This window comes from Phocoena phocoena, chromosome 14 (assembly GCF_963924675.1).
Source record: "Phocoena phocoena chromosome 14, mPhoPho1.1, whole genome shotgun sequence".
NCBI lineage: Eukaryota > Metazoa > Chordata > Mammalia > Artiodactyla > Phocoenidae > Phocoena > Phocoena phocoena.
The window spans coordinates 63,543,253-63,556,380 of NC_089232.1; the positions used below are offsets into that span (position 1 = coordinate 63,543,253).

At 39.0% G+C, this 13,128-nt stretch overlaps 1 protein-coding gene across 24 annotated transcripts in view; it reads right to left on the reverse strand.

Annotated features, from left to right (window-relative positions):
* Positions 1-13,128, reverse strand: part of LTBP1 (latent transforming growth factor beta binding protein 1) — a 428,310-nt gene that overhangs the window by 71,599 nt on the left and 343,583 nt on the right. For all 24 annotated transcript variants that reach the window (XM_065891713.1, XM_065891712.1, XM_065891731.1 and 21 more), the window contains one exon: positions 7,545-7,670. In XM_065891713.1, the coding sequence (XP_065747785.1) occupies positions 7,545-7,670 (126 nt within the window). The remainder of the gene's footprint in view (positions 1-7,544; positions 7,671-13,128) is intronic.

A 13,128-nucleotide genomic window follows, 5' to 3' on the forward strand; every position in this document is an offset into this window, starting at 1 on the left:
GGGTTTAAAAATGGAAAAAATATAGTCGTTTATATCCAGACCTGGACTTAGAACTATCGACAATTTAATTCACAAACAATACAACTGTGTGTTGTATATTTCCTAAGCACAGATCGTATAAAAATAAATAGATGTTAAATGTCCCCTTCCTTTTAGGTGCCCACATATTAAGGGAAACACACAGCAATAACTAGAGTGCCCACGTAAGAAGTGCTAAAATACTAACAGTAATTCACATTCATCGAGCATGTTCTAGGGGCCGGGCTGCATTCTAAGTTGATACTTGCCAACACATATCGACATACTTACCTCTCCCAACAAACTCCACGTAGGGGCTGTATTTTATCCTCATCATGCAGTGGGGAACTGGGGCACGTGAGCATCTTACTCAAGTCCACACAGCTTGGAAGTGCTGGAGCAAGAGTTCAAGCCCACGTATACTCAGACCCCACAGCCTAACGTCTTAACCACTGCTGCACCAAATACTAAGCAGGGTGTGCTTTAGGGAATGAAATCCTCCAAAAAAAAAGGGAAACCTTCGCAGAAGTGCACAACACACTCAATTATGTCTGTTTCCTGACAGTCCAGGATGAGTTACAGACAGTTCATCATCCCTTCATTCGTTCACAAAGTATTTATTGGGCCCTAACTAATGGCACAAAGTAGTGAACAAAACAGATGAAGATTCCTGTCTTATCAGCCTTAGAGTCTAGCAGGGGGGTCGGACAATAAATAATAGATAAGACACAGAAGGAGAATAAAGTAGTTAAAAAAAAAAAAAACAGGGAACGGGAATGTTGGGGGTGAGTGAAGGTGAGAAAGGGTGGTTAGAAAAGGGCTTACTGACAGATGAATGGGTAAAGAAGATGTGGTACATATATACAATGGAATACTACTCAGCCATAAAAAGAACAAAAGAATGCCATTTGCACCAACATGGATGCAACTGGAGATTATCACACTAAGTGACGTAAGTCAGAAAGAGAAAGACAAATACCGCATGATACCACTTATATGTGGAATCAAACATATGACACAAATGAACCTGCCTATGAAAGAGAAATAGAATCAGGGACATAGAGAATAGACTGGTGGTTGCCTAGCAGGAGGAGGGTGGGAAAGGGATGGATTGGGAGTTTGGGATTAGCAGATACAAACTATTATATGTAGAATGGATAAACAACAAGGTCCTACTGTATAGCGCAGGGAACTATATTCAATATCCTGTGATAAACCATAATGGAAAAGAATATGAAAAAGAACGTATATATATATGTATAACCGAATCACTTTGCTGTACAGCAATAATTAACACAACACTGTAAGTCAACTATACTTAAAAAAAAATGAGAAAAAAAAGGGCCTACTGAGAAAGTGACGTTAAATAAAGACCTACAGTAGATGAGAGGTGACAATCTCTGCACTTATTAGTATAATAAATTTCTTTATAGTAAGCTGCTCATTGCAGCCAAAAGCATACCAATTAGTACTTAACCTACCCATAGGTTTGTCGTGAAGATTAAAAGAGAAAATGGGTACAACACGCTTAGCATAGTGCCTGGCTCCTAACAAGAACTCAGTGAATGCTGGCTATTACTGTTACTGCTGTTGTTTCAATAAAGTCATGAAATCAGACGTGTGAAGTATCTCCAGTCCACTCACACTGGGCGTCCAAGACAACCATATGATATTCTCTGTTAGATGCCTAAAAAGTAACTGATTCTGGAATCGATATATTAAGCATTACAATGTAGGTCTAAAGTATAAAAATATTATTCACAACAACCTTCCATGATCTCTCAAGAACTTGGGTTGTTGATGACATCAAAAGACCGGTCAAAGTAGACGCAGGAAGCTCTCGGTGCCCCAGACGTGAGCTGGGGGAGTGGGGGCCACAGTAGGAAGTGTGAGGGGCAGCCCACCTATCCACAGACTTCCCTTTCTGGGAGTTTCATGTCTATTTTTTTGGCTGCAAGGAAAAGTGTTTACTTCTTCTATAAACAGATGATTTTCCATAGCTCTGGGGTTTTAAAAGGTCAGCAGCGATAAAAGGCTTAGGAAGAGCTCTTGAATTTTTTTTGCTACCATTATGAATTTCTTTATAAAAATGTTCATATATGGAGGACAATCAAACAATGCATGGAAAATATGTATTCCAGGTCCAAAAGCAGCTTATTCCAGCAAGATTTCCTCAGCTCTCTCCCTAATGATTTGATCATCCATTTCATTCACTTCTGCAGAAGTACATTCACAGGAGGAGTGAGTGTGAAGAACAGTAGCCTTTACAGCAAGAGGCCACTTCCCTTCCTTACCTGGAATGTTGTCTGATCCTTTTTTACACAAGGGAGGGAAAGGATCCTGTTGTTAAGCTGAATTCCCTGTCTTGAGAAAAGCAACACTCCGGCTGTGTTCTCTTACTGGGCTTTTCAGTTTCCAACTCTAAAAGTACTAAAAAAAAAACCCTAAAAATCTTTGCGCCAAGCAGCCAGATGTAATATATTATTGTGTCAGGGTACTTCAATGTCCTACTTGGCTAAGTCATTTTCAAAAATATTTTCTCTTTGGTGATAGACATAAAGTTCTATCTCCATGCCACAAAACCACCAACTGCCTTGGAGTGTTGTCAACAATGGTTTTATACTTTCTTTCTACACTGTTCATAGAAAATGTACCTCAAAGTCTGAAAACAAAACCACACTAGCTCCCAGTTCGTTTTTATTTCTTTGATTTGGCAAAGGTTGCCTTTACTGTATTTTCTGGTTCCCAGCGAACACAAAATTGGCCTAAGAGTTTGGACCCAACTTCTTTTAATCTTTCTGATATCACTGTTCTCAGTCAACTTCAAGAAACTAGCCATCCTTACCACTTGCATTTGTTGTGTTTTCCCTTCCAAATGAATGAGTTAGCAAGAAGTGTTTTATAGTAGATATCTAAATAGGTTACAGGATTAGAGCCTTTACAGCTTGATTTGATTTGAGTGCTTTGGGATTCAGAGTTCAGCCTAGATGTTCTAAGAAGTCCCCTTCCAATCCTATAGTTCTCAATTTTTTTTTTTTTCAATTTTTAAATCAATATGAGTTGTTCTGAATATGAGAGAAGTTCCTGATCACGTACTCCATCGGCGGTATTATTTTGAAAAGTGAGAAATAAACAACAAAATTCAGGGGAGAAAAAGAGAGCAGTCGAATATAGACTTGAACTTAAAGGTTTTGATTTTTTGTTTTTTTCTGATGAAAAACAGGTAATGCTAGGAAGGCCTGATTTTTAAAAACAGCCTTTAAAGAGCAGTTTCAGGTTCACAGTAAAATTTCACAGAAAGTTTCCATATTCCCCTTGTTTTCCCAAAACCCTCCCCTAGCGTCACCCGCTGTCAACATCCCCCACCAGAGGGGTCCATTTGTTACAACTGATGAACCTACACTGACACAACATGATCACCCAAAGCCGATAATTCACATTAGGGTTTGCTCTTGGTGTTGTACTCTGATTTTTTATTCCCCTGTCTGGACAACAGAACTCATGTTGGTAATTGGAAAAAGGCCTTTAGCAGATAATCTCATGTCCTCTTGTCTATTTATTGACACGCTATTATCACTTAGCCAGGAGATGATCAGTTTGAAAAAGAAAGGCACTTAATATGGCTTTATCTGTTACTCAGACACTATTTTAGTATTACTTTCATTAACCCGTATTACAGAGGCAGAACAGCCCATTGTGACTACCCTAGTATGTATTGTACCAGCTTCCATTCTTCACTCTAGACCTCAGAACCCCATTACTCCACTCTTTTTCATGGGGTTTATCACTGTCTAGCATATTACATAGTTTGCTTATTAGTTTGTTGCCTCCAAGAAACTGGGGATCTTTTTTTGTTCACTGACACAGCCTCAGTTCCTAGAAGAGTGGCCAGTACATGGCACACACATAATAAATATTTGTCAAATGGATGAATGAATGAGGCTTCTTTCTAAAGGACAGGGCTTTAGGGAGCTATTTTGGTCACGGTTTGGAGGCCTAATTAGCCATGTCTAAGCAGGTTCCGTAAGTCACCAACACTCCCTCTGTGTTGCCAGGCTCCTCTGCGGTCCCTGCTAGACCAGTGTGCCCAGTCTATTATGTGAACAGACTAGAAAGCACAGTGGGGTCTAGAGATGCCCAATGTCCCCAATTCTACTTGTTGTCATACAAGGTCTCAGTCAACCTGGACACCCAACTGGGAGAGCACAGCCATTCCTGGCCAAGAGCAGCCTGCCCAGAGGCACGTGAATGGAGTGATGCCAAGTCAGAGACCAGGAGGCATTTCTCTATGGGAGTCAGGGGACAGACATGGTGACACTGAGGATACAGTCACAAGTTTCCCTATTCTTCTTCCCACTCACTCACATTCTTCTGAGGATGAAGAAACAAAACCCTGAGTCAGCTTATAAACGGGATGATACATATTTTTCCTAAGAATTAAAACGCTGCAATTAAAAAGTGGGGAAAAATAAAGGAGCCAAAGAAGTGTAACTTTTTAAAACAAATCGATAAGATAAATTGAAATATAAAACAGTGAGCTGAATGAAAGAAGAAAAAATTTCCTTTGTTTTCCTACACAAAATGAAAGCTCTGGCTATAGGGTGCAGGAGGTGGCAGGAAAAGATGAACTGCAGTTATGAGAAGAAAAGAAAGAATTACCGAGAACTACCGAGGTGGAAGTAAACCAGAAGGGTCCTGCTCCCCTGCACTTTCCTGACATCCACATGTAGGACTTGGGGGAAAAAACCCTGTGCATTATAAATTATATATGGCATGCCATACCCTGCACTTATTTATATCCATGAAGTATAACCAAGTTATATTATTTAACTACAACAACGTAATTTTCTATATGTACTATTTACTTATTGATCCCTGAATCCCTTCCTAGAATGCAGGCTCCATGTGGACAAGAACAGTGTGTGTCTTGCCCTCGGAACGGTTATGGTGCCTGGCACAAGACAGGCACTCTGTCACTGCTGAGGGAATGAATAAATAAATAAATAGCTGCTCACCCATCACTTCCTTCCCACGCCACTCAAACTTCAAATGACACTGTTGTTCTTCTTTATCTCACGTGGGAAAAACAAGATGCTTCTCCATCCTCTCCCACATTACGTGCTCCCAGAGCGGCACATACATAAGGGAAAGGAAGGAGCCAGTGGTGCTGTTTGTATTTCCAAAGAATCGGCCATGCTACTTGATACCTCAGACAGTTCATGTTGAAGAGTACACCTCTTCGTTGCGGTTCAATAACTGTGCAGAGAGGCTGACAACTCTCCAAGTCATAGGAAATCAGGGAAGGGCCCTCCTTCCCTCATCTGGGTGGGATTCCTTCAGCCCTGCTTAAAGCAGGGTATGCCAACCCTCACACATCCACGTGGCTTCAACTGCTTTAATTAGAAGTTCGGAAGTAAGCTGGCGGATGGGCATGAAATGAGGGTGCCAGCCACTTCTCGATGTTAATTCAAGTCCTATGCACATCACCTCCATAGTTAAATTCCCATCAAATGGACTAGCTTCATCCTACACCACTGCCAAAAGGTAGAATCAGGACATACTGCTACTGTCACAAGTTTCAGACTAAGTCCAACAACAGAAAATTTGGACCAGTTTAATATATTGGATTAAGACCACAAAAAATGAAAATCTTGCAAAGCTTATTCTAAAAAGAGATTAACATGCCTAATAATTAGGGAGCTTTCTAGTTATACTGCCACATATCAGCACAATATTCTAAATTATCTACTTTTTTTACTTTTGTAAAACTATCCAGATTCTGGAGTAAAAAATATGGAACAAGTGTCAAAGACAGCATACTAAAGTACAGTAATTTACAAAGCACTGGAAGTTTTCTCAAAACACATTTTAAAATTAAAATCTCTGCCAAGTAAATGACTAACAAAATTAGAACTGCAACTAAATTAGAGTGATTATGTAACTCTGGAGTTGCAGAAATCAGGATTTTAAAAGATACAGAATTAAAGACAAATTATAAAGTACAAAAGAAAAAATAAATGTGAATATGCTTATATTGGTATATTCTTCTGGAGCAATGGCTTTGACTGGTGAGCACTTGAGGTGACTTACATTTTTTCTGAATATAGTTTTTGCATGGCACAGCTACTGGCAGTTGTAACTGGGACCATTTTTCAGCAAAGGAAGCCCTTACTATCCATGTTTTAGAGCTAGCTGAAGAAGCAAACCTGCACCTTTCTAGAAGGCAGGGAAATGTGCCTTCTGCAAATTCGTTTCGTCCGTGACTCAGATGGGCTAGCACCCTATTCCCTCCACCAGAGGATACTGTGATTCCCCCAGAATGTATGCATTCGTGCCCTGTCTTTCTTAAGAGCTCTAAATATAAACTTAATTAAAACTCGAACGACTGAAACATGGAGTAAACCTCTCATGGCCATCTTTATGATGTTTTTCTCCATTTCCCCACTTTTGATCACTTTCAAACCCCTCAGAATCTGCTTGTTTAAACCCCACCCTGCACTATCTCTCTTTCACTTGAAACCAAATCTGGTATCAATGTTTTGTCTGCTCAGCAAGAGAGCAATTTCAACAATCTCCTGCTTTTTATAAGATCAGTTTATTCTTCCCAATATAATAATTAGTTTCAGATGAACCTGGTTGCCGTTCCTCGGCTTGATTCCACTGTGGTATGGGTAAGGAGAGCACACACTTCCTGCTGCACTATTTTTTAGAGCAAAGCATTTGGATCCTATCATAGGCCCAGAACAAAACCTTCGTACTTCTTTAAAACATAGCTGGGTTTTGATAACCTAGATTCACAAAGGGATGGATTAAAATTATGATTATAGGAATCTTCTCGGTTTACTTTTATAAAGGTTCAGATGAATTATTCCTCAATTTATCAAACTATAATAAGTCATCAAGATATAAATCTTATGAATATAACCAGTGCTGTATCCCTGCAAACATACAGAGGTTGCCAATGGGAAGCCCACAGTGTTATTTTAACATCTTACAAGTTAATTAGCTTTTAGGACATAATAAATACTGATAGATAAGAAAATATACTGGCTTAGAGCTAAGGATATTAGAGGAATAACTCTGGAAAATCTCTGCTGACAGTGGTGCAGAGAAAAAATCAAGCAAGGCATTTTTATAAACAGAATGATTCAGATGGTCTATATGAAGCATAATCAAAACTGGCGGAGTCTCGAGTTACATCAGGATGTTGCCCCCGTTTTCCTTTAGGTCTCCCATGTGCACCTAAAATCATCACCTCCCACACATTTTGACTTGTTAATTCAGTACCAGTAGTGGAATCACCTGTGAGTATTTTCACCATCATACTGGCCGTTTATCCTGTCTGTAAATCCCAGCCACCCCGAGCTGTGATTTCGGGTAGGGGTCATCTTGGTGCATACATGTTCTAAGGCCTTAAATCACGCGTGTCTTTCAGTGTCTCAGAGCCTTTGCCTATTAAAATAGAGAGTGATCTCCTCTCTGCTTTATCATGCAATAATTATGTGATGTCTTATGGTTTGTCTTACCTTCACATGTATGTCCATCTGCAGAGATTGAGAAACCCTGCTCGCAGACGCAGTGAAAAGAACCGTCTGTGTTTAGACACTCTCCATGAGGACCACAGAGTCCAGGCTGTTCACATTCATTAATATCTGGAATCGAGAAGAGTTCCACATACTTGAAAAAAATCTGTTTTGTTTTCTTACGATACCAGACATACAGGAAGAAAAATCTATTACAACATGGTCAGACACTTATTTGATGGCACAACTATACAGTCTGTACACACACCAGACCACAAGACAAGTTGGACTGTCAGCGGAGAGAAACTACTTAGGTTGAATCACAGGAACTAGCCAATGTTCAAACCATTTTCAACCTAAAAAAAAAAAGCAGTTTCATAGTGTCAACCCAAAGGTACCCTTTTTTTAAAAGACATATTGGAGGCTTGAGGGTCTACAATCAAATAAGTCCTCTGTGAAATATTCTTCAGTGTGAATACTGTGTTGTCCTTTGTCCTCTCGCACCACCATGCAAACAATTCTCCTGTGGCCTGTACGTCTCCCCATGTCCATTGCCTATCCATCCCTGGGACGTGAACTTCTTAAGGGCAAGGCTGGACGTGTCTTACAGTGTTTGGCTCAAAAATGGCACTTCTCAGATGTCTGAATATACAGGTGAAATAGACCACAATCTATATTTCACTGAAAATGGATACAAGAAATAAAGTACAAGAAAAAGGCCTTTTATACCAGGGAAAGTCTTAATATTGGCACAGCTCTGTGATGATGAAATTAGTGAATGAGCATCAGGCGCTATTTAATGTAGTACCCAATACAACCAAGAGTCAAAAAGTGGTAGCGACTATTACCATGAACAAATGATGCTGCAGTTGTGTTGACCATCTCATACTCTGCTTGCCCTCAATGAAGGACGATTATGCTCCCTGTAGCCAGGGTGATGACGCACTCCTAAACACTGCTAATGCCTGAAGTATTTGGTGTAAATGCAGTGTTCTTTCAAACTAATCCTAGTCATGCTGGCTAAGAGTGCCCACAGTGGACAACGTAAGGAATCATGGAGAATGGTTCACCTATTCACACTGGTGCTGACACATGCAACTGCCTAGGCGCACTGCATTTTAACTGCTGTTTGTCTCATCTGTGTCCCTCTTGCACTGACTGCTTCTTAAGGAGAACTGCATATTTTAACTCTGAGTCCCCAACTCCTAGCACAGCAAGTGAACAGTGTATTATGAATGTTTGCCCACCAAAAAATTTCAGTTTTGTTCATTCTCTAATAACTGAAGAGTGATTGATTGAGGCTCTCGTAGTTAATTGGGGGGTCATAAAAAGTATCACAGGTCCTTGGCACCATCCAGGCAGTAGCCCTACTAAGGTCATTTTCCTATCTTTCTGAAGTCTCCTAGGTCCTCCTCTTTATCTCTTGCTAAAGAGGTCCTCAACATATCCTCTTAAAAATACATCTTTAATTCAATTAAAAACTTTGGCTGAAGGCTTCCTATGAGAAGCCTGAGTAGGAAGGGGCCCTTGCCATTATGAAGCTCACAATGTAACAGGGGAGGCTTAATGGGAACATGGGAAAGGTACAGATGATGGGACCTTCCTAGTGACCTCTAGAACATGCTTAGCCACCAACCCGGCAGCTCACCTCCTTCAGAGAGTCATCCCTTTCCCCGTATCCAGGATCTCCTGGGGCTCTTCTTTTTGCCCTGTTGATCTCACTGTGTAATAGGAATTCCGGCAGTATTACTGATTTAGCCATCTCTGTATCAAGCCTGAACTTTTTACCCTTCCTTCTGCCATATATTTCAGGCTAACTGGCTTATCTACTGCTGAACCCAACTAAGAAATCAAATAGGAGTTACTCATTTTCTTAACAATTCTCCCATTCTTCTAATTGTCACTAAAATATTTCAAGGAAGAGCAACGAATCATTTCCTACTTTACTATTTCTCAACGTGATTACACTCCGTGAAATTCGTCACTTCTTTTATAAAATCTCTGGTATCCTCTGTTTCCTCTCTACCTACTGATAATACCTTAGGTTGTGATCTTTCTTGAACTCTGACCTTCTTTTACCCGTTAGCTCCATTCTTTCTTTCCAATCTGCTGCCTAGAATCTGTTGCCCTCTACCTGGGCAACAAAGTGCCATAAACTTCCACTGGCCTGGAGATCAAGTCCCAGGTCGATATCCATCTTGTAGAGCCCTAGAGGTTATCCGAGACCACCTCCTTATTTTATCTGTGACTCAATACGGCCCTATAAAAGCTGTCAGACTTTTGCAACTTTGCACGGGGAAGAATGGGCATAAACTTCTTGCTTAAAGAGAAGTCACTGATTAACAAATAATTGTCTAAAAAGTCTGATGACAGGAACTGAAGATGAATTCCCAGACTTTTTTTCCAGGAAACCACCAAGAAAGAACAACACAAATATCTGGAACCAGAGAAACATATGCATTCAATTTGGGTTGCACTTATTCAGGCATTTCTAAACTATGCTGCTAGTAACACTGCTGAAAGCCAGACTATATTTAAGTTGGGTTTCTTTCATAGGTCCAAGATTCCACAGAAATTCACAATTTGACACGTGTAAGTCAAAACGTGAAACTGAGTGTGTTCTGAAGATCAAATGTGTGCTGCCACATTCCTAAAGAGAGTAATTAACATAGAATTTCCATGCCGTCTGTAATGACATCCTTAACTTTGCTGGGGGAAGACATTCTTACACTTTCAATTGAAAATTCCTTCCTGAATATGGAACTATCTTCAGATTATTAGGTGAGGTTTAAAGTTTAGGCCTATCATGCATTATTATCCAACTATGTTCCACGGTTATTCACATTGTCATCAATTATGTTTTCAGCATTAAAACAAACTCTGAAATCTACACCCATGTACAGAATGCTGACACGATCAGGGGATTAGATAGAAGTAGCCTACTAACTTCAGGCAGAGCGAAGGATCACAAAGCTGCCTCCAGTGACGTGGCAAAGAGAGATGATTCAAAACAAGGTGAGTGCACATGGTATTATAGACAGACTTCTAATCAGAGAAGGTGGGTGATGGAGCATATTCACAGATAGTATTTTTTAAATGGTACTCTATCCCGCTTCAGGAATATTTTTCATTTGTTTGGATATCAGTTTTTCAAGCAGACATTAATTTATTCTGGAAATCAGGAATCATCAACGTGACTGAGAACAAAGTCAATTTAATAATGATTTATAGTCAATAAAATATCACGTTTGGAGCAGTCACATATGAGTTCCTATCAAATGACAAACACAGATTTAATATACGGAGAGAAGACAGTATAATTAATTAATCAGAGAGCTAAATGAATTTTATGCACTTTAACTCTAAAAGTGCATATAATTTGCAATATGAAATCATGGTCTCTTTATACAAGACTTGGTTTTACCTCTATTTGGTCAAAAGTTTGTGACAAGAGGAAACAGAAAAAATATTACTTCTAAGCCCAAATGTCTGTAATAAAAACAAGATTCAGGTGGTTTGGGGGGTATCTCTTGGCATTTTATATAAATCAAGATTTTATTAAGATGTAAAACAGCCCAAATGGAAATATTGTCACATAAATTTATTCAAACCTTTCTTCTCAACTACATTAAATCCAAGCACATTTAATTTCTGTATTGGAAATACTGAAAAATTTAAATTCACCTTGAAGGTAAATAAATATATGATATCAAATGAAGTACACACTGCAGTATATTTAAATCTTGGGATCAGTAAGGCAAAGGCCCATGTCTTTTGTATCTCAGAGACACAAAGCTGAGTGTAGATAATGATACACAGAGTATAATATTCACAACTAAGAGAATAGACACCATATTCTCTTTTAAGAATACTGTGATTTGGGACACGTGAGAGGGATATAATTTATGACAATCGAGAACAAAAAAGTCATACATGTCCAGTAGCAATGGATAAAAAATGACTCCAACAAGCTTTTATTTATATGTACTTTGGGATACACTACAGAGTTCCATAATGGCGGGGGAACAATGAGAAAAAAAAAAATTTATCCAGTATTAGAAATAAGTAAGAGTACAGGTAAGTTTGAGTTTTCAATGGGAAAAAAGGCATGGATTTATTTAGACTAATAATTATAGGAAAACTTGTGGGGCAGTTAGGGGTAGCTAAAAATGGTGGAACAAATGATCTAGACAATCTGATTTTTTAACCCCAGCATCAACAATAACTCAATGTGTTACACTGGGAAAAAAAAAAATTCACTGAATCTCATTGTCTTCCTTCCTTTGGCTATAAGTGTAACAATAACTGGTACGGTGATGTAGAGAAAATAGTGGGGAAAGATCTTGGGTTCAAATCTCAGCTCAATTACTTATTAGTGAGGAACATACTAATTAACTTCTCTGAGCTTCAGTTACTCATGCACAAAATGGATAAAAGAAAAGTTGCCTCTTCAATTCTTTACAAATTAAGTAAGGTAATTCAGCAACTGGCACATAGTAGGTGTTCAGTTAAAGCTGTGCTGTGATTGGTGCTGTGTTCTTATTAGTACCTTGTGTCCACTGTAGAGTCAGTCCTCCCTTACCCCCAAGGGATATATTTTATAAGACCTCCGGTGGATACCTGAAACCATGGATGGGCCTGAACCGTATATATACTACTTTTTTCTTATACATACATATAATAAAGTATAGTTGATAAATTAGGCACAGTAAGAGATTAACAACACTAACTAAAAATAGAATTATAACAGTATACTGTAATAAAAGTTATGTGAATGTAATTTCTCTCTCTTTCCATTATCTTATTGTACATATTTAATGCCTTTTTCATCTTAACTAAGGACTTATGCACTGTGGCCGTAACTTTTGCAGTTTGAGGGGTGACAACAAAGCTAGAACAAATTTCTTTTTCCCTCTTTGTCCTTACCATAGATCTTAGCAACCTCAACACATGATTTTTTTTCTTTCCTTAGTAAGTCAAGAACTTTCACCTCTTCATTTAAAAAAAAAAGCACCTTTATGGCTTCTTTTTGGTATATCCAAATTGCTGAATCACTACCCTTGTGCTCTGGAACTATTATTAGGTAAAATAAGAGTTACTGGAACACAGGAACTGTGATACCTCGACAGTGGATCTGACGACGGAGATGGCTACTAAGTGACTAACAGATGAGACACGTTGGACAAAGGGATGATTCATGCTCCGGGTGGGATGAAATGGGATGGAACGAGATTTCATTACACTACTGAGAACAGTGAGCAATTTAAAACTTGTGAATTGTTTCTGGAATTTCCCACCTAATATTTTCTGACTGCAGCTGGCTGTGGGTAACAAACTGCAGAAGGTGAACCACAGGTAAAGGGAGGAGGACTGCTCTTTAGGAGATTAAACATGATAGCCCTTTGAAAAAACATAAAATCCTGTCCTCTATAATTGTGACCAAAACATTAGTGGGGTTTTTGGGGGAGAGGAGAAGCTAGATACTGGATAAAAACAGGGATCAGGAAAAAAAAAAAAAAAAGCAGATACATATCAGCTACGGGACAAAATTAAATAGACCCATGAAGGAGATAAAAAAGCTAGAAGA